Source organism: Lissotriton helveticus, chromosome 4_1, assembly GCF_964261635.1.
Source record: "Lissotriton helveticus chromosome 4_1, aLisHel1.1, whole genome shotgun sequence".
In the NCBI taxonomy this organism is placed as follows: domain Eukaryota; kingdom Metazoa; phylum Chordata; class Amphibia; order Caudata; family Salamandridae; genus Lissotriton; species Lissotriton helveticus.
The window spans coordinates 586,448,029-586,469,954 of record NC_136063.1 but is presented as its reverse complement, the minus strand read 5'-3'; the positions used below and the strand labels follow the sequence as shown (position 1 = coordinate 586,469,954).

The following is a 21,926-nucleotide window of genomic DNA, read 5'->3' as shown; positions in this document are numbered from 1 at the left end:
GCAACAACCAGCCGAGGGGGATGGCCAGCGGCAGGAGGGCGGGCCGGCACACGGTGAGCCCGCTCTAGTGTGTAAAATTGCGTCAGGCCCTCCGGAACCACCACATCTCGGAGCTAAGCTTCGAGGTAGCCCACCATGTCCGCACCTTCGATTTTTTCCGGCAGGCCCACCACGCGTATATTGTTACGGCGATTGCGCCCTTCTGCATCCTCCACTCTTCTTTCAAGCAACTGTACCCGCTGCTGCAGGTCTCCCAGGGAAGCCTCCACTGCCTTGTGGGTAGGTTCCAGCGTATCCAACCGAGCCTCCGTCTGTTTGACCCGGTCCACTAGTTTGCCGTGATCCGCCTGTAGGAGCCCCAGGCTCGTGGATACTTGAGTGATGTCGTGATGTAAGGCTCCCTCGTGTCAGTGATTGCTTTCAGGATTTGATCCAGTTGGCTTTGTGGTAGGCCCGCCGCAGAATCATTAGGTACGGTAGGGTCTAGACTGCCCGATAAGTCTTCCCCTGCCTCAGGCGGCGGTTTCTGGCGCGGTTTCCCCATGGCAGCCGTCCTCTCGTGCTTGACCAGTGGGCGCTGGGGTAGCCCCTGAAACAGCACCACCAAGGGTACACACCAATCCAGCCAATAGGAACTCAATCGCTTAAACCAAAGAGTGCCCCCAGGGTCGCGCAGGTGGCAATATCTCCACAAGCCCGCAGCGCAGGTCTTCTACGGCCAGCATCAACCAACAGCACCGCCCCACCGGGGCAGACTCAACAGGAGAGGTCCACAGCGGGGCCACCCCCAGCGTGGGTTCCGTGGCCCATCAGATGCAGCAACGGGTAATTGTCTCAATAGTGGGCAATACGCGCCCCAGCTAAAGGCGCCAATAATGTTCACGGCCGTCAATCAACTGCCTCCAGCACCCGGCTCAATCAGATCCCCAGGTACCTCTGTAGGGCTCCAGTCCTCCTCACGGTCAATAGTTGATGAGCCACGCAGTGGACCCAGAGCCGATAAGCCCCTCCAGTCACCGCCGCCAGTTCCTCAGCCGGGCCCTCACAGCGTCGTCCCCCTCCAGGTCTCTCGAGGCTCTAGGGGTCCACCAGCGCTTCACGCCAGCAAGCCGGGTGTCCAAGCTGCCAGCTGAGAAGGGTATGGCCGGGGGGAAGATCCAGCTCCTCTCCACGTACACAGGCGGGGGACGCAGGGCCCCACAGCTCACCCCCGTCAAACGCGGCTGCTCGGGGCCACCTCCGGAGCCTGAAACCGCCCCGCGATCGGAGCCCAGACAGTCCCCGCCTCCGGCCGGCCCCGCAATCGAGGCCGGGGATGAGGCCGATCGCGTAGGCCGCGGGAAGATGGCCGACGCCGCCCACAAAGGCTCTGCCGGGATTCGCCGGATCGTCTCCGCTCCGCCAGCTCCACCGCTGCAAATCAGCTCTGATGGACCCCGCTATGGGAGCGAGCAGTGTTAGGTCCCCGGGGACACCTGGATGGCAGCAAACAGGATAAATGGGGAAGATGGGCACGGAGCACAGTGCTCACGCGTCCATTACCGTTGGTGGCCAAGCCACGCCCCTCCTCTCTCCCTTACTCTACTACAGCAGTCTCGTAGAGCGAGCAGCACATGCGCGCTGCCGCTAGGCTCGACCTAAAAAATTGTAAATAAATGCATTGATAAACCAGTGAGATGACTTCTCCTCCTTTTGTCCTGAAATTGTGTCCTGAATTCTGACTTTTCGTCCTGAATTTTTGTCCTGAATTTTGACCTTTTGTCCTGAATTTTTTTTACAGTGCCTTCCTGAAATTACCTCCATGCCAAGTGGTAAAAACTAGACACCCCTCCTGTCATATGCGGCAGGGCAGGAGCACACCGCCTACAGCCTACAATTTTTGGAGAGACTACTCTCTTCTGAATGGCACTCTATCTGGGCAGACCTCCATACCGCTTCCAGCGTTCTCCTTGTCAGGGTGTGACCAGGGGCGTCCGAGAGAGAGACTATGGTTCTAGTCTTTGTCGGGAGAGGGAATGCTTGTAGTAATCACAGCTGTCGAAGTATTATCTACGTGGTTAGTCTCAGTACCCACAGCCTAAGCCTTCTATTGAAAACACAGCCGATGTCGGGCCATCCTGCCCATCCCACACATAAACCTTAATTGTATACACAGCAGCGGCGTCGCTCGGGCCCTTGCCCCGGCTCTTTATGTCCAGGCCCACTTTGAGGTCTAACCCCTCCCGACATCTGTTGTGCCGTGAGTCGACACAGATAAAAAAAAAAAAACAGACAGAGCTCCTCGCCACACAAATATGTCAACTGTCACTGAAAATCCGCGTTTGTTTAATGCAATACTTGAGCCCATATTTGTTTTTTAACAATTAAATCTGATTTTTTGTGTGTATATATATATGTGTGTGTGTGTGTGTGTGTGTGTGTGTGTGTGTGTGTGTGTGTGTGTGTATGTATATATATATTCACTGAAAAAACCATAGGTTATAGACCATATATAGTTAGGAATTAGCATTTAAAAAACCTTATTTTACTCACACAAAACCATTGAAATTCCATATATAGTTAGTTGCACTAACTATATATCGCGCACCCGCAATCCACTGCTGATCATGTCACATATTACATCATTCATGACATGGTCAGTGACATCACTGATGACATCACTGATGACATCTCAAATGACATCACTGATGACATCACTGATGACAACATCCAGTGACTGTATGTTTCTGTAAAGTTAAAATATGTCTTACATATTGAAGAATGAGTGGATGTATAAGTGTCTGGATGAAGGATTTAGTAGGTGCGTGACTGACTGTATGAGTGAGTGATTAAATGTGTCTCACTGAATGCATGGGTTAGTGACTAAACTGTCTTAATTTGTGCATCATTATGTCTGTTGTTCTGTAAACTGCTGCATGTGTTGATCATTAGCTATACGAGAGGCTATATGTGTTATTAATTGGTTGCCCAAGTATTTCTATGGGAGATTGAGTTTGTGTGGGGGTGGCTGGAAGGTGTGTGACTCTATGCATAGATGTGTGAGCAGTTTATTCACTAGGTGTATGAGTTCAAGAGTGCATGTGGAAACAGCTACATGGGCAGTTGACTGTGTGCATGAGTGTATTGATGAGTGAATGGATATCTCAATGCTACATGTCATAGTAAGTACATATGTAAAACACAGTACATGTGAGAGTTGGCATATATAAATAACTGTGCATGAGAGCCACTGAATGAGTGAGTGGTTGTATCGATCATTGTGAACTTGTATCAGGGATTGTATAAGAGAGTAAATATGTGTTAGTATATGTTTCAATAAGTAAGGTGTGTTTAACTGTATAGTTGAAGAAATGGAGGTGAGATTGTTTCTTTGCATGACTGACTGGGTGTGTGAGTAACTCCATGGATGAGTGGCAGTGTGTGAGTGTCTGTATACACTGAGTGTATCTAAGGTTATATTAGAGTCTGAAGAGGTTTATCGTATTAGCACAAGAATGATGTCAAATGAGATGTCATCAGTGATGTCATCAGTGATGTCATTTGAGATGTCATCAGTGATGTCATCAGTGATGTCACTGACCATGTCATGAATGATGTAATATGTGACATGATCAGCAGTGGATTGCGGGTGCGCGATATATAGTTAGTGCAACTAACTATATATGGAATTTCAATGGTTTTGTGTGAGTAAAATAAGGTTTTTTAAATGCTAATTCCTAACTATATATGGTCTATAACCTATGGTTTTTTCAGTGAATTTTCAAGGTTTTGTAAATGCTAATTCCTAACTATATATGGTCTATAACCTATGGTTTTTTCAGTGAATTTCAATGGTTTTTTAATAGCAAATATCATAAGCTGTCGAATGTCAAGTACGTGGTAAGTGAAAACATTTTCGTGTTTATGCACACTGATCTGCTTTGAATGGTGCCCCCCCCCCCTCATTTCTATTAGGAGTACTCTCTCTTTGCAGATAGTGAAAGGTAGTTAACGCAGGCGTTTGCCCCCGTTGTAATCCGTCGTGCCTGCTTCTCTCTCCATTTGATTGATTGTTATCCAAGTATTTACTGTTTTAGAATTAGTTCTCTTTGGTTCATTCTCTATTTACAAACAAACACAGAGTCGCAATACTCTGTTTAGTCTTTGCAGATAACGAAAAATCGTGTAAAAAAAAAAGAAAAGGAATCGAGCAAAATCAGTAGGCCACTAATGGGATCTCTTTTTGACCTCGCTAAAATAGAAACATTAGGAACAACCCCTCATGACAAATACAAAACTAGTGAGATGAACTGAACTCCACACAATGATGGCTGCAAAACAGCTCGGCTCCGCCACCCACCCCGCCCAAAATAACGATAAAGAACGGCTGCCATGATTGGTTGCGGAATGACCACGACGGAGCTACGAAATGGTGCTGCTCTCATGCTAACCCCAGCTTCAGTCTGAAACATCCAGAAACACTGTAGACTACCAATTCGATCAGTTCCGGTAGCGCCCCAATGTAACCCGGAAGAGAAGAGCTAGCCCTCCCCTCTTTGACTGATGGTTCTTGTTGCCTGTCCCTTCTGTTGCCATTTAACAGAACTATTTAGCCTGCTGAAAGGGGTTGTGTTCCGACCGCTGGTTGGTGGAGACATTTTGACTATATTCTGTACCTGCGTTGTCGCGTAATGCGTCATATGACGCGCCGCGTTAGCGCATCCGGAAGTCATCCGGGGCGCGCAGCGCGTAACGTAAGCATAACAAGTCATGTGACTTGTTAATAAAACTTTTCATTGGTTCATTTTACTTTTCTTATTGTAATGATGAAAGGCTTGGTCATATGACCTAAAAATTACGCTTTTCATTACTTCCAAACATTATTTTTTCTTAAATATATGTTATAATGTTCCAGGCTAATGTACTTTCCCGGAAATTTTACAACTGTCCTGCAAGTAAAATATATTCTTTTTTCGAGAAAAAGAGCGTTTCTTCGTCCCATGACGGAGCCGTTGAGCAAAAGAGGGTCGACCTGCTGTCTTAGTCGCCGATACGCCTGAATATGAGATTCTTATCGATCACTTTATGTTGCAGGAATAGAAAACACAACAGCCCTTGACCATTTATCTTTACTGCGTTCCTTCGTATTATACCTTTTACCCTTCATGTAATTGGTCTGCTTTATTTCACTTGCCTTTTAATGATTCTAAAACAGTCACTATTATTAAAAACTTTACCAATGTATATACTACTACCATGTTTTCTTTTAAAAACCTTTATTGTGAAAATGTCATTATACAAATACGAGCCTATAACCACGTGGGCCTGCCACAGAGCAAACTGTAATCGTATATGATGAATAGACATTTACACTGTAGAGGAACGTAACGTGCGGGCCATTACGTTGCAAGAACTAAGGTGTCTAACAGTTACGGAATCGGTGGACGTACATTTTATAATTAAAATACGACAGGGCCAGTTACAATAAAATTATCTAGATATACATTTGCGGGCAAGTACCATGGGTGACGTTAATTCGAACTTTCAACAGTACAGTAATCAATAACACATCAGAACTTAATATCAATAGGGATGTCGAAATAGTCAATCAATTCTCGTCCCCGCCCGCCATGTGCTTCAAAACTGCATACGTATCTCGTGATTTCAAGGTTCTGCAACCAGTACACAACAAGGAGTTACGAGTCCCATTTATTCCGGCGCCATTTTGGGCGAGGACGGGCAGGTCCAGGATATAGTCAAAATGTCTCTACCAACCATCGACTATGATGATGTTCATATGCTGTATTTATTAGAGTAACACTCATCTGTCCACATGAAATTAATTTGCCACAATCTAAACATGTCATTTTAATCTTTCCAAAGTTCTTCTAAATATTTGGGACCGTTTCCCTTGCCTCTGAAGCTCTCAGTGCCACTTCTTTGATGAATGTACTAGCAGGTCAGGGGTTCTCCTCCAAATCTCTCTTTTATGCAGCACTATAATTAATTGGTGCCACCTCTCCATATGACGATGCATGGTATAGTTACCACAACTATATTTTTTTTCGGTTCCTCTGGAGAGTTCATCGTGGCAGATGAAGCGTGTAACGTACCGGGCATTTACCTTTTTTTGCATGTACAGGAAAGGAAAAAAAAATCGAGCGTCCGAGTTCTAAGGTGTCCCAGGGCCATTTTAGTGGACCAGGCCCAAATCCAAAGAACAGGCCGCCATTTTGAGAGTCCTCTTGCAGCCGCCTGTCGCTGTAGCATCAAGAGCAGCCGAAACTCAGCTGAATGGCAACTGACGCGGTAAAGGGGCGCCCCACTACAGCAGACGAGCCTCCACCTAGGAAGGCCCATTCACGCCGGCTCCCTCCCCCTTCGGGCACCCCACGCCGTTATTCGGAGCAGTATTGTAGGATGGCCACACCAGTGCGGCAACTTGCTAGACATCACCTCGGTGGTAACCGAATCTCAACGCCTTGTGGTGTCTTCTATTCAAAAAACATTGTTTTGCTGCCTTCGACCTATTCGCCGCAAGTGCGCACACAACTCAACTGCATAGCTTGCTAGACACCACCTCGGTGCCATCCGGATCTTGGAATGTCAGCACCTTTTGGTGTCTTCTCTTCAGAAAATATTGTTGCGCTGCCTTTGGCCCCATTCGCACATCAGTCCGCTACTGACGCCATCTCACAGGCTAATGGGGCGCCCCACGCCGACTTTCAGCATTGTAGAATGACCACACCAGTACAGCAACTTGCTAGACATCACCTCGGTGCCATCCGGATCTCGGCGCCCCACTGCAGATGAAGTGCCTCTCAACTATGAAACCACCACGGTGACATCCGGATCTTGGCGCGTTGTGCTGCCTTCGGCCTATTCGCACATCGGTCCGCTACTGACGCCATCTCACAGGCTAATGGGGCGACCCACGCCGAGTTTCAGCATTGTAGGATGACCACACCAGTACAGCAACTTGCTAGACATCACCTCGGTGCCATCCGAATCTTGGCATCTCAACGCCTAGTGGTATCTTCCATACAAAAAATATTGTTACGCTGCCTTTGGCCCCATTCGCACATCAGTCCGCAACTTAGACATCACCTCGGTGCCATCCGGATCTTGGCATCTCAGCGCCTTGTGGTGTCAGTCAGAAAATATTGTTGCGCTGCCTTTGGCCCCATTCGCACATCGGTCCGCTACTGACGCCATCTCACAGGCCAACGGGGCGCCCCACGCCGACTTTCAACATTGTAGGATGGCCACAGAAGTGCGACAACTTACTAGACACCACCTCGGTGCCATCCGGATCTTGGCGCGTTGTGCTGCCTTCGGCCTATTCGCACATCGGTCCGCTACTGACGCCATCTCACAGGCCAACGGGGCGCCCCACGCCGACTTTCAGCATTGTTGGATGGCCACACCAGTGCGGCAACTTACTAGACACCACCTCGGTGCCATCCGGATCTTGGCGCGTTGTGCTGCCTTCGGCCTATTCGCACATCGGTCCGCTACTGACGCAAACTCACAGGCCAACGGTGCGCCCCACGCCGACTTTCAGCATTGTAGGATGGCCACACCAGTGCTGCAACTTGCTGGACACCACCTCGGTGCCATCCGGATCTTGGCGCGTTGTATTGCCTTCGGCCTATTCGCACATCGGTCCGCTACTGACGCCGCCTCACGTGCCAACGTATTTTCTACGCATTTTATACCCTATGCCGCATAACAGGTCATGTGACTTGTTTATAAAACTTTTCATTGGTTCATTTTACTTTTGGTTTCCTAATGATGGAAGGCTTGATCATATGACCTAAAAACAACACTTTTCATTGGATGAAAACTTTTTTTTTTTCCCAAACGATGAAAGCCCCACCTTGTTTCTGGATGTTTCAGACTAAACTGGCGTCAGCATGAGAGCACCACCATCTCGTAGCTCCGTCGTGGTCATTCCGCGAGCAATCATGGCAGCCGCTCCCCACCAGAAGCCTGCAGGAGTCGGGGCCCCCAAAACTTTTGATGAATTCTCAAGGCGGAGGGGACGCTTTCGAGAATGGGGTCCAAGACCTAGCAGACAAGCGTCCGATTTCCAAGGTGTCCCAGGGCCATTTCAGTGGACCAGGCCCAAAAAGGAAAGAGCCTGCCCCCATTTTGAGAGTCCTGTGACAGCCGCCTATCGCTGCACCGCAAGAGTGGGCGCAACTCAGCTGAATTGCGGCTTTTGACACAGTGGACCAAAAACGGACGGAATGGCAACTGAAACGGTAAAGGGGCGCCCCACTACAACAGATGACACTCCACCTGGAGAGGCCCGTTCACGCCGCCTCCCCCGGGGCGCCCCACGCCGTTATTCGGAGCAGCATTGTAGGATACCAAAACCAGTGCGGCAACTTACTGGACATCACCTTGGTGCCATCGTTCTGCTGCCTTGGAACTATTCGCACAACAGTTTGCTACTGATGACCCACCCCCCGCGACGCCCCACGCCGTTATTTGCTGGGTGGCAACTTACTAGACATCACTTTCGTGTCATCTAGATTTCGGCGCGTTCTGCTGCCTTGGAACTATTCGCACAACAGTTTGCTACTGATGACCCACCCCCCGCGACGCCCCACGCTGGAAATCTGGACGTTGTGCTGCGTTGGGACTATTCGCACAGCCGACCGCTACTTCGTTGTTTTTCCCTAAAAATGTTTATATGTTATTACTATTTTTGTTTTCTTGTATATATTTATAAATTATTAAAGTTTTATAATCTTACTACTTTGTCGGAGTGCTATATATTTTTAATGTGACACATAATTGTAAAAACTTTGATGTACAAAGAGTCATCCCTGGAATCTTCCGCTTCACGCTCGGTCCCCTCCCCAATCACAATACAGGATGGTTTTCAGATAATAGCAACGCTTCTGCTGTGACGGATCTCATCGAGTGTGGGCCTTGATCTACTATAACTCCTTTGAAGAGGGGTGATTCTTTACAGCTGTGGCCATAAACTACATCTGCAGGGCTAGCTGATAGCCTAGGACCGGCCTGGACAATCGGACACAGAGGAAAAGAAGTGTCAGAGGGTGCGGTAGTGAATAGGGCGAAAGGGAGGTGTCGGGCGGGCACAGGGTGTGATTCTCAGGGAAGAGCAGCGCAGATGGGGGGAGGTTTATTACCCATGCATAAGACAGAGAGCGGGGGTGACCACTGCCTGGGTGAGATGCTTGCGAGGGTGGGGAGCCATGCTAAGGATCGACAGCGTGCACAGAGTGGGTCTGGTCAAGGCATCTAAAATGGCTGCCGTGCACGACAAAAGTGTGGCATTTGAAAAAAGACAAGATGGCGCAGACAATGTTTTTCAACACTTCCTGATTTCCTTCGAATCGAACGTTAACAGACGTTGGGGCATATTACCAAAGTTAAGCGATATTTATCCCTAACGATGCATTGCAAAGATTTTTTTACCGTCAGAAATTATCGCAGATAAACCTTGCTATTATCAAGGTTTATCGCAAATACGATAAAAAACGACCGCAATGCATTAATATCGCTGAAAACTCAGCGATATTCATGCATTACCGAGCTAATGCTCTTAGCCATGTTATCCACCTCCCATTGGATAACATGGCTAAGAACTGCTCAGGGCAGCTGTTACTTTTTGGAGATATTCGCGCTTATCTCGAATATTTCCAAAAGTTGATAATAGGAGATAGCGATGTTAGCGACTGTTTCCAGTCGCTAACATCTTGGCATGCCCACTTTGCAGGTCATTAGTGATAAATATCACTCACATGCAAAGTGGGGCCCAAGATGGTCGCTATCTCCTACTAGCCGTCGCTAACTGGTGTTAGCAACAGCTAGGTAATACAGATATAATTTTATCTCCGCGAAGCGGAGCGCTGTTACAGATATATATCTTGTTTTTGAACGTTAATTTCTCAAAATGCACTGAAGCACATATATTGAGACCTAGCAAAGGCACATCGGGCTACCAGTCCCTAATATTTTACCAAGTTTCGTGCAAATCCATTCAGCCGTTCGATTATTATTATTATTTTTTTTTTTTTGCCCCGCGGGGCCCTTTTAAAACCTCCACATCAAACCTAGGGGGTCAGCGAGGATCTACTATGCCCCCTTATGGTCATTTGCCCCTTCGCTTTGGCCTCCTCTTGTCTCTCGATCCTACCGAGAGACAAGATGGCGGCCGCTACGTACTGTTTGGAATGTTTACAGACACCGGAGAGCCAATCAGCTTCGCTTCGCAAAGCTCCGTAACGCGAAAAGTACGCGAAGCGGTGCGCTGTTACAGATATATATCTTTTTTTGAACGTTAATTTCTCAAAATCCACTGAAGCACATATATTGAGACCTAGCAAAGGCACATCGGGCTACCAGTCCCTACAATTTTGCCAAGTTTCGTGCAAATCCATTCAGCCGTTCGATTATTATTATTATTTATTTTTTTTGCCCCGCGGGGCCCTTTTAAAACCTCCACATCAAACCTAGGGGGTCAGCGAGGATCTACTATTCCGCCTTATGGTCATTTGCCCCTTCGCTTTGGCCTCCTCTTGTCTCTCGATCCTACCGAGAGACAAGATGGCGGCCGCTACGGACTGTTTGGAATGTTGACAGACGCCGGAGAACCAATCAGCTTCGCTTCACAAAGCTCCGTTGCGCGAAAAGTACGCGTCCTGGAGCGCTGCCCGGTCCGCTGTTACAGATATATATCTTTTTTTAAACGTTAATTTCTCAAAATCCACTGTAGCACATATATTGAGACCTACAAAAGGCACATCGGGCTACCAGTCCCTACAATTTCGCCAAGTTTCGTGCAAATCCATTCAGCCGTTCGGGCTAAAAGTGAGGCCAACCGCCCTATGGAAAACTCAATGTTAAAAACACGTTTTGGGACCCCCCTTTTTTCTCGACCCCCCCTGGACGAACCCCCCCCCCCAATTTTCAGGGGCTGCTCAGAAACAAAATGTGCAATTTTCCTGAAAATTTCAGCCAATTCCGTCCACAAACGCCAAAGTTATTAGACATAGAATTTTCAAAAAACCCATAGAGAAAAAATCCTAACTATATATACCTACTGGCGACCGCCAGTAGGTAATATATATATATATATATATATATATATATATATATATATATATATATATATATATATATATATATATATATAATAGATCCACACAAAGTTTGAGTGTAACATTTTTTTAGAAAAAAATATTATTTATATATATATATATATATATAAGCACACACTCTAATGTGCGTGTGTGTATGTGTGTATATGTATATATATATATATATATATATATATAACATATATACCGTCACTTTCTGGCCTCTCCTGACGCGTGAAAAACGTGGTTAACTTTTTGCTTATACTTGGGTCGTAAGGACAGTTCTTCGAGTGGCCTGTAGAGAGCAGCATGTTCTAAGCAGTGGATGGACGTGCAGCATAAAACTGGACCGTAAAGTCGATGTCGTATATTGCTTTTCTCTCAACTGCGATTACCACGAGTTGAGGGCACTGCTAAACGCGCGTCTTCTACTTCTAATATTTCTGAAAGAAAACGGTTTTGGACACTGTTCATAGCAACCCAGCTGCATGTTTATCAGTCAGTTTTCTTTTCTATTTTTTTTTTAACCAGCACTTTACTTTAGAGTGTAAGGAATAACTTGCATATATGTTTTCGTGCTGTGAATTCGGCAGATGTAAATAGATTCAGACTGTTACAAGCTTCCCGCCGTTTTGCTCTGGTTTACAGTCGGAACTTTCTGCTTTTTTAGGCGCGGACATCCGGACTGCCAAACTCAAAGATGCCGGGCTTATTTTGGCCGACGTACTCCGGAAACTTCTGTTTGAGTTGAATGTTGACGATGGTCTGGCTGCCGTCGGTTATTCCAAAGCAGACATTCCTGCTTTAGTCAAAGGCACGTTGCCCCAGGTAAGTTTGAGAATAAAGATGGTGCAAATGATCCGTGTTTTCTTCGAACAGAAGAAAAAATAAAAATAACAAGACCACATTTTCTCATTGTACAAGATCTGGTTCAAAACGGGTAATTCTGTTGGGAAAACATGCTACTAACCTATTTATATTCCATGCGAAGTGTGTCCAGTTGAAACATGGTGTCTTGGGTTTAATAAGTGTGTATACTTTTCCTCACAAAAAAACTACAGTAAAAATGGCATACATGCCAATAGACCCGATTCAGACGGGAGTCTACCGATTTTTCAAGCCAAAAATGGTTTTGAGCTGTCTCCCGCCTGAAATTGCATTTTCTATAATAGAAGTCAATGGGGAATTTTCATTCTCCCGATTTTTTTATTGTAAATCTCCCACGTCCCTGTCCTAAAATGTTGGCATATATGAAATGGTGTGTAAACAGAAAGTCGTTTTATTTGCACGTCTAAAATATACTTTTTGTGCTGCCTAGTTTTTGTTTTGTTTTCTAAGCTTGATTGCCAGAATGCTGCGGTATCCAGACTTTTGCTGTGTTACTCAGGCACACTTCTTGTTTTTGATTAGTCAATCGGGGGTTTCCCAATATTCATTCACAATTGCCATTCAAGGCTGACGTTAATTGATCTCCATTGATTTTTGGTTGGAGTTTGCGCCTTTTGAATGATGGTCTCTGCACCTTGCAAGCGTTTGGTCTTTAGATGAGAGCAATTCCGTCAAGTTCCAGATGGGTTCCATCATTACGAGGCCATTTACATTTGTGGCCCAGTCTGCATTTGATGGCCACTAGGACATCTTCCCAGAAGCCTTCACTATTGGAGAATGATGACTCAGTTGACTAGTGCATCCGCCGAATGACCTTATGGTCATAGGTTAGAATCCCAGCGCAGTCGGTCACCCTTCCAAGGTAAAGTGACTGCCTTTGAGTTGGGTAACAATAAACACCTGTTATTCATCACCAAAATGCCTCTTCTGGTGCATGTGTGCTTTGCATGTATTGTTAAGTGTGAGACTATCTGCTTTCGATCTGTTTAATACTCTGGTCATCGCCACCAGTATGGTGGTGACCCTTTGGTCCAGCATAGTACTGGTATGACGCCTTTTTCAAACTGTCCAACTATAGACCACTTGCAAGGGATGAATAAAGCACCAACATGGGTGGCGACCCAACCATAGGCAGGTGCCAGTGCCATTCGTGGATGGGGCTGTTGCAGTCACAGTAGGCTGGGCCAGCAATAGAGAAAATAAACTTGCCAGTGGAGGAAATTACTACCTGGATGATAACAGCAAAAGCAATGGTTGATACTTGCCGGATGAGCGACGTCAAGTCTCACTGTAGGATTAGGATACAAATTTACAAACTACAGACGAAGGGCAGACAGTTCTTCAGCACAAGTGAGACAGTACTAATCCACAAGAGATGAATACCGACCAGGAAAGTGACGAGCTGGGGCCCAGCCAATATCAAAGGAAGCGAAGTGCACAGTTCCAAAATGAGGCAAGTTTTTGGCCAAATTTATACAACCAGCAACAAAAGACCTTGGCTGTAGAACAAGTGATCCATAGTATGCAACAGTAGAAAAAGGGTGTAATTAGTAAGAAGGGCAATGCTTAATTTGTGCTGGTGGTTTCTGGTGCTCAACAAAAAAGAGATGGCTTGATGCACAGCTGAGATTTAACAGATTAATTAAACGTAATGTTCAAAAGGGTAGGGTGCTCAAACAGGTAACTTATCCGTCCAGCTACGTTCTTGAATTACTATAAAGAGAAGTGTACCCATAAACTATGAGTGCATCCCTGTCATATGGCACACCATAGGTTCTAGACAGAAGACTCCGTGATATTATTCAATTGTATCCTTTAATGGTGAAGTATCAAGAAAAGTTCATTTCGATATTTCAATTCATATCATGAAAAAGTTTTAGGCAATCCTTTAAATCACATAAACAATCCATCATGTTTCAAACGCTCCGATGCATTTCGGGCCCCATAGCCCTTTATCCAGGAGCTGTGAAACTGAAGAGACGAAGTAGAATGGTTGAAAAGTTCGCAATAGCCTCCCGGGATGAGGCACCGCGTTTGAATTGCCACGTTACCCCCGAGACTTACTCCTCGAGAGTCAGTGAGGCTATGGTGTGCCATATGACAGGGATGCACTCATAGTTTATGGGTACACTTCTCTTTATGGTTTCTGGTGCTCGACACCCACACTTAATTGTGAGCACTTGCTCTAGTGACAGTCCACCACATGGTGGCTCTGACTGTTTATAATTTTGAGATGAGCACAACAACCATGTTTATGAAGTCAATATACACTGAAAACGAATAATGCTAGCCTCTCATGCCATTATTATAGCTTTGTGTGACCTGAAATAGTCTGAACTATCACACTTGTAGGGGTGCGATGGTTAGGTGTTATGTTGGTATTGCCATTAGCAGGGTATTGGTGGTGCAGGCGGCAGTGACCTGAGTAGAGCCCTGGCACTTCATTGTTTACAAATTAAGCTCTGAAGAAAGGGATTACCCTGTTTTAGTGTAGACAACACATTTTCACACCCTGGCGTTGCCCGGGGTAAAGGCAACCCCATCCGTGCTTGCCAAAGCCTGGAGAAGGCTGAGCTTGGCTTAGCTAGGCTCCTTACATCAATAGCAGGAGTTTAAGATCAGAATTAACTGTCTCTTGATCATATTCAATATACTACATTTCTGACTACAAGACTCTCTCTCCTCTTCCAGTACATGGATTCTCTGAACTCCGTAAGCCGATTGAGCATCCCCATCACCTCCAACATGGTTTTATGGCATTTTAAAAAAGAATATCTTTTATTCAATATGGCTACAATAGTGATCCTACAAAAGTGATAGTGTATGAGCAAACATTTATTTAAATAAAGCTGCCCCAACATCCTTTATGGTGTCACATAGTGGTAAAGGGCATTGCTTCATTTCCTGTCAACCGGTGAACCAAGGTGAGCAGGCAGTTGGGTTAGCAGGGAAAGGACATGTAGTCCAGTATTATTAGGCACGAGCATATTGTGATCTTTAATGTTGGAATAAAGTACAAGAAGTTCCTTATTATGGAAAGAGATGAGTAATCATTCCAACTTTGACAACGGGCAGATGAAGATGGAATCACATCCCGTATAGTAACTGAACTGAGTTGACAGACATATGCCCAGCCACAAAATAAAGAATAAAATACTCCCGAGTATAAATGAAAAAAAGACACTCACCCATGACATTGTAGTGCCACATGTTGTTTGCAAAGTGAGAGCAAACCAGACTGGTGTCAGAGCAGAGCAGACCCAGGCTGCGTTGCATAGTAGATGTGTGAGCGAGGTTAGCATAAGAACAGCACAGGCAGATCTGCGTCACGCAAAGTAAAAAACAGAACTACTTAAATATTGATAAAGATTCGCGCATCAGCGTGCAAAAGTTTAACTCGGCCACAATAGAGGGACACAAAAACACGCCAAACAATACAATCTTTGGCGCCATTTTCAATTTGAAGTCCAAAAGTTGTCCGTCGCTTCCATAATAGCCACTATTTTAAAGTCCGGAAATAACAGAGTGCAACAATTCAGCACAAATAAAAATATAAAAACAATATACACTCAAGAAGAAAATCCAGCACTAGAGATTTAAAAAGAAAATATGGGACATCTAGAGTAAATTAAAATTTCTTTAAAAAAAGAACCTCACATCAGAAGTTCAAATAAAAATTCTGTACATGGTGTTAAATAATACAAGAGTAAAACAAATACAAACATAAGTAAAGCAGCTAAATTGAAGACAAAAGTAGTCCCTTCCTCTGACTAGAAACTAGAAAGTATTTGAAAATTTGGGCTTGTCAACTTACGCCACAAGCTAGAGCTTAGTAAATCCTCAGAGGATGAACTGCCATTACCCTCTGAGCCACCTACACCAGTTCCTGCAAGAATGTCTGATGAAGAAAGCATTTGAAGTTCACTCTTTCTAAGCCCACCAGTGTTTGACATGTTGTATCAACAACCACTCGCCTCAAGATGAGAAAAGTGACACAGATAGTTTAAACATTATTCCCATTCCACGTACTGATGATCAAGCACACAAAGTGTTGCTTAACCTAGCAGGGAGTGATATACATGACCTAATCATGACACTGCCGCGTACTGAAGATGCAAAATATGAAGGTCTACTCAAATGCCTAAATAAACTCTTCGAACTCTAGAACATATTATGGTGCAGTGTGTGTTATACCAGATGACGGTGGTCACTTTTAAAACAAACTTTTCCAATACATTTATACCATAGTTGTGAGTTGTTGATGCTTGAAAGTGACTAACTGATGCTGCGGAGCTATGTGCTTGTTTTCTTCAGAAATGCAGATTGTGGTGGCTTTAGTGTGCTTGCACTTCTGTAGAATGTTTATCCACTGGGATCAAAAAATGTGGAGAAAACCGAAGAAATGCACTAACTTACACCAGTGATAGAGCTGCAAAAATGCACAAACATGCATCAGTCATTGCGCCACTTGGCCAATGATGCCCACTTTGTAAGAATGAACTGGGGAAATGTAAAGATTTGTTAAATATAAAGTGGAATTACACACCATGTAGTGCATTTCCCTTACCTGCGCAGTCTTTGACCTTTGCAGCCATCCAGGCATCTGAATCTCCTCATAAAGTGGAGGCTCCGCCATGTTATGGTTATAGGCCTCCATGTTGCTGGCTGGTGATGGAGTCGCTTTGCAGTGACACCCGCTCCCTCCTATTGTGGAGCTCTGCTGCCTCACGGAAATTAGTGCTGGAGCCTCACAGGACAGGAATGTCATCAGGACAGGAATGTCACATCAGACCATGAACATCCAGGACCAGGCTGAGCCCATAGTGATGAAAGCTTGCACTGCCACTGTCTGTAGTTTTTCTGCCTCCGCACCTCCTTATCCCAAAGAGCAGCACCCGCTTCCCGTCACCGCCATTGCTGTGGTTCAATCCGTCCTGAGGAACTGAATATTTTTGGCGATCCACATTATTTTGTGCTGCCCGTGAAATGCAGCAAACAAAAAAATTGTTCGCCCTCTCTGCGTATTCATACAGGTGCTACATCAATGAAACGGTAGTAAAAAAGATCTCCAGTTGTCCGTCTCGTAGAACTGATATTGGGTAAATCCATTGTGCAAATGCAGCTTTTTTTAAAAATGTTCCTTTGTAAAGCTTAACGTGTTGATACTTGGTTGCGTCATAGAATTTATTGTTAACTGTATCCGCAAAATTCACAGCAGGCATGTATGTAGATTGTGCTTACAAAAGTGTATTTCTATCACTATACGTCGTCTCGCTTTGTGTTAATTCCCTCGGAAAGGCTGGTTGCATCATGCCATGTAACTCCAATTTTTCTTCCTTTTTTTTCAGGAAAGAGTAACTAAACTGTCCCCTCGTTCACACACAGAAGAGGACCTGGCTTCCTTGTTCGAGGCCTCCATGAAACTGTATTAATGGATAATGTTCATCAGTGGGCTGGGGCAGGGGAGCTGTCATGGAGTGCAGCACGCATACTGACTGCTCCAAGGGTGGCTTACTTTGTACACTACACTTTATGCCATAGAATGGTATTTGTGTATAACTAGGGCCTCTGTGATAGTCAGTAAATGCCTTTTCAGTCTTTAATATTTACTACTACTGAACAGCTCACAGTTCTAGGAATAATAATGATTCATTGTATTGCACACACCACAAAATGAATTATCGATGGAAGCTTGGTATGTAGGTGCTATTGTTCGCCAACTCATTGTGGGGTGGTGCTTAATCCGCAGAGCTGTATCACTGACCTGTGATAATATGCAACAAGGAAGTAGGGTAACAAAAATAGTTTTCCTGCTTTGATTTCCACGATTGCACATTTCAGTTATTTGTAATATATATGAAATTATATCAGAGCAAATGATTGCCGTATATTTTGATTAATCACACCATTTGCGGTAGCATCCTGAGCCATTATCGTGTATAAATTAAAAACAATTGTGAAGTTGAATGTGACTTAAGGCCTTACTAGGAAACTGTTACCGCTAAAGCTGGACACTGTGGATTTTTCAGCGTAGTACTTGTGGTATAGGCCTCCTTACAACGCATGCTTTTCCCCACAGGAAATTACAACGCGGTTGTTACAACAACCCCGTTGTAACAATGCATACCATTACTCCGCAAGTAGTAACAACGACTTGCTCTTGGGGGTCGCTGAATATTGGAATAGTATAGTTTATTATTCCAACTACAGTATGTGCAACAGTAGGGAAGGATTTTAAATCCAACACTTTCTTAAACGATGTTTACCTTTTGCAATCCACTGAGGACATCATGACCATAGAGCGCTCCACAGCTGCAGGGAAAATCCCTTTGATATGCTACTTAACTCTAAGGTAGCTTTGTCCTAATCCACTATGCTGTTGGCGGTATTATATTATTTATATTAGATGATGAACTGACCTTTCCAAAATTAAGAAAACAACCCCCTGCTTCTTTCTGAAGAAAGTCTACAAGCAGATAACTAAAGTAACAGTTGTTAGTGCATATTTTACCTATGATTGCTTATTAGAATTTCATTTTTATGAAAGGAAGACCAAGTAATCTTTGCACCATCTTCCATGCACTAGAAGAAATGTTTTAGCCCTGTTCACAATTAAGCTTTTCTGGTGAATTATTCCAGAGGTCTGTCGGTCATATAAACCCTTGCCACTAACAAAGTTTCAGGCTGAGATTGAACATATTTGCCATGGCTGACCTTGGCTTCCAGTATACCCTACTCACGTTTCTTTCAACCTCGTCTTGATGTTGCTATTTACAAAAATCTACACTACATTCCAAAATCTTATTTCAGTTCATTAAAACCATACAATTGAAAAGTTTCGAAATTGCAATTATTAACATTATTAAAATAAAAGAAACAGAACCTGCATTGGGGAAAGAGCAAGCCAATAAAACTGGCTCAATGCTGACAAAGAGACTGTGGCAGAAGGAATAAACTAGGAACATCACAACTCTTGTTGGAAAGGAGGGGCTTATGCTGAGTACACACTCTGATAAGTAGAGAGCCTATAGAGACCGAAATACATGCTCACACAGCAAACCCTCAGTCCAAAAAGATGAAGTGGACAACTTCCTTAAGGGAGCCTACCTCCCAAAATTAACCAAAGCTTATAGAGCTAGCCTGAAAGAGTTTGTTACCCCTGAGGAGATTTCACAGACAATCACCAACCTACATCCTGATAAGTTCCCGATAGTCCGACCAATAGAAAGTTAGTTGATTCCACACTTAGTCGGACTATTTAATTACTTTCAACAGTCTCTCAGTAACACATTTGATGACCAAGTCATCCCTCTTATCAACAAAGCCACAAAACCCCAGGATAAATGTGAGGCCTATTACTTGTTCTATAGCACTCTTAAACTCAGATGCAAAGCTCTTTTCAAAAGTCCTGGCTAACTGTCTAATGCAACACATGCCTTCACTTGTTGATCCGCAACAATCTGACTTCATCTCAGAGACAAGCAGCAGACAGTGTCCACCGGGTGCTCCATCTGATCCAAAAAGCAAGTATTCGAAAGATCCTCTTGACTGTCCTGTCACTAGATGCTGAAAAAGCATTTGACAGTGTCAGCTGGGTGTTACTTTACAGGGACTAGAATTGTTCGTTCTGGGCACACTCATGTTAACATAGATAGGAGTCAACTACAAATATCCAACTGCAGAAATCCTTGTGAATGGCTTGCGGTCTGAGTTAATATCATTAGTGACGGGCACATGACAGGGGTATCCCCTCTTGCCATTCTTGTGTGTGCTGATGATCTAGCCTCTCGCAGCCGTAGTTTGCAGAAATCAATTTGGTAGTAAACGGCACAAGATACATTTGTTGGCCGATGACATGTTACTCACATAGATAAAAACCTCAATTCCCAAAGCTATGAAAATACTTAAAACCTATGGTAAAGTTTCACGTTTTAAGATTAATTTTGAAAAATGAGAGATGCTTAATGTAGGAACACCGTCGGGGATAATGGACCGAATAGCCCTAGCGACCTCTGTGTTATGAACAAAGGAGAAAATCAAATATCTGGGAATCTACATTATTGCCAAGCACTGAATCTTACATGCATCAAATCATCAATATTTGTATTGAAATGAATGTTTTAGTAATTCACACAATGCAATGTTTAAACACTGATTATTATAAAACTAAAACTGTTTAATAAAGTTTTAATAAAAAAATTATTTCAACATGTCTGTGAGTCTTAATTTTAACATGCTGTTTGATTGTATTTTGTGCTCTAAACAAATGTTAAAAGAAAGACTCAGACATTTTTCATTAAAAAACACAAACATGTCTGAGTCTTTATTTCACCATTTTTCAGCCCACAACGTGCAGTCATAAAAACAACCACCTTGCATTCCAGCTGAAGAACATAGAGCTCCAGCTAGGAGTGATTAATAAATGAGCGGCGCCTCCTATTCACTTTTTACAATTTGTAAATAGTTTTGTGGGTGCCCCAGGGTCCACCTGGGAAACCCGCATTTTAATTTTGTTTAAGGGCAGTGGGGGAGCCCGAGGCCCCCGTGGCCCCATTCGGCTCCTTAAGCTGTACCCATAGTGAATACCGGTGGGAGCTGGCGTGTTTTTTCCTTAGTGGGTGCCCACCCAGGGCCACCACAGGTCTGCGGTATGTCTGCCCATTCCCAGGTAGGTTAACACAGTGTCTAGGGGTGGGTTCTCCGGAACACTGTTAAGTATCGGCCCAGAGAGATGGGGTCCCTGGGCCCAATACTGGCATGGGAAGGGGCTACGGTCCCCCTACCCTTTTAAAAGAAATTCAGCCCTGGGTGTGGTCCCAGGGGCCTCGGAGAGATCAGGGACGGAAGCACACGCCCCCATCACCATTTAAAAGAAACATATGGCCCCAGGGGATGGAGTCCCCAGGGCCCTATTGTGGCTCCGGGAGGGAAGCCGCATGTCCCCTCCCCTTTATTTGTTATGCAGTCGCTGGGATGGGGTACCCGGAGCCTCATAGAGGCTTGCTGAGGGTAGCTGCGTACCCCCTCCACTTCTGTTATTATGTTGAACCCTTAGGCATTTATCAGCTTGAGGAAGGTTCACCATGCACACTACCCTCCCCAAACCTTTACATGTACTGACCCCCAGGGTCCTATTATAATTTTTTTTTTAAATGGTAGGCTCCATTTTTGATTTTTTTCTTTGCGATTTTGCAGAGTAGTGCGGATCGCGGCAACAAACAAAAAAATAATTCTGGATCCCTACAGGGGCTAGGGTGGCAGGGTATCCCTACACTGCACCCTTAATTTTTATAAAAAATATTTTCAAGACTTTTAATGGCTGCCGCAACATTTGTGTTCATGTTGCGGCCAGCCAATCGGAGTGATTGCAAAAGCGAGGTGGCCTAAGGGAAAGAAAACTTCCTATGCCAATCGGAATGTTTAATTTAGTCCCTCAACCCAACTGTCCAAATATATATATATATATATTTTTGTCCCTTAATTTCTCAAGAATTACTGCGCAGATGAACCCCAAATCACAAAAAGCACACTTTGGGGACTGAGATGTAGCTTCCTGCCAAATTTGGTGAAATTCTGTTAAGCACTTGTTGCGGTATCTTGTTCCAAAAAAGTTCATTGAAATTGCATGGGGATTTTGCATTTTGGGTCCCCCTCGTTTTTTGACACCCTCTTTGAAGGAACACCCCAAAACTTTCCATTAAGAAACTAGGCGAATAAGAGCACTTTTTGAAAAAAATGTGTGAAGATTCATTAAATGTCACCAAAGTTATTAGCAAACCAAAAAAGGCATTTCCTAAGAAAATGCAGACCTAACTAGAACTACTCCGTGGCAACGGCCAGTGGTGCGGGGTGGGGGTCGAGGGGGAGGGGGAGGAGGTTGTGTGTGTGAGTGTATGTATGTATGTATATATATGTATATATATATATATATATATATAT

The 21,926-nt window shown here is 44.5% G+C and overlaps 1 protein-coding gene across 2 annotated transcripts in view; it reads left to right on the top strand.

The window, feature by feature from the left end:
• Positions 1–20,189, top strand: part of ADHFE1 (alcohol dehydrogenase iron containing 1) — a 388,378-nt gene extending 368,189 nt beyond the window's left edge. For both annotated transcript variants that reach the window (XM_078687223.1, XM_078687222.1), the window contains 2 exons: positions 11,770–11,927; positions 17,336–20,189. In XM_078687223.1, the coding sequence (XP_078543349.1) occupies positions 11,770–11,927; positions 17,336–17,419 (242 nt within the window). In that variant the 3' untranslated portion in view covers positions 17,420–20,189. The remainder of the gene's footprint in view (positions 1–11,769; positions 11,928–17,335) is intronic.
• Positions 20,190–21,926: the final 1,737 nt, after the last annotated feature.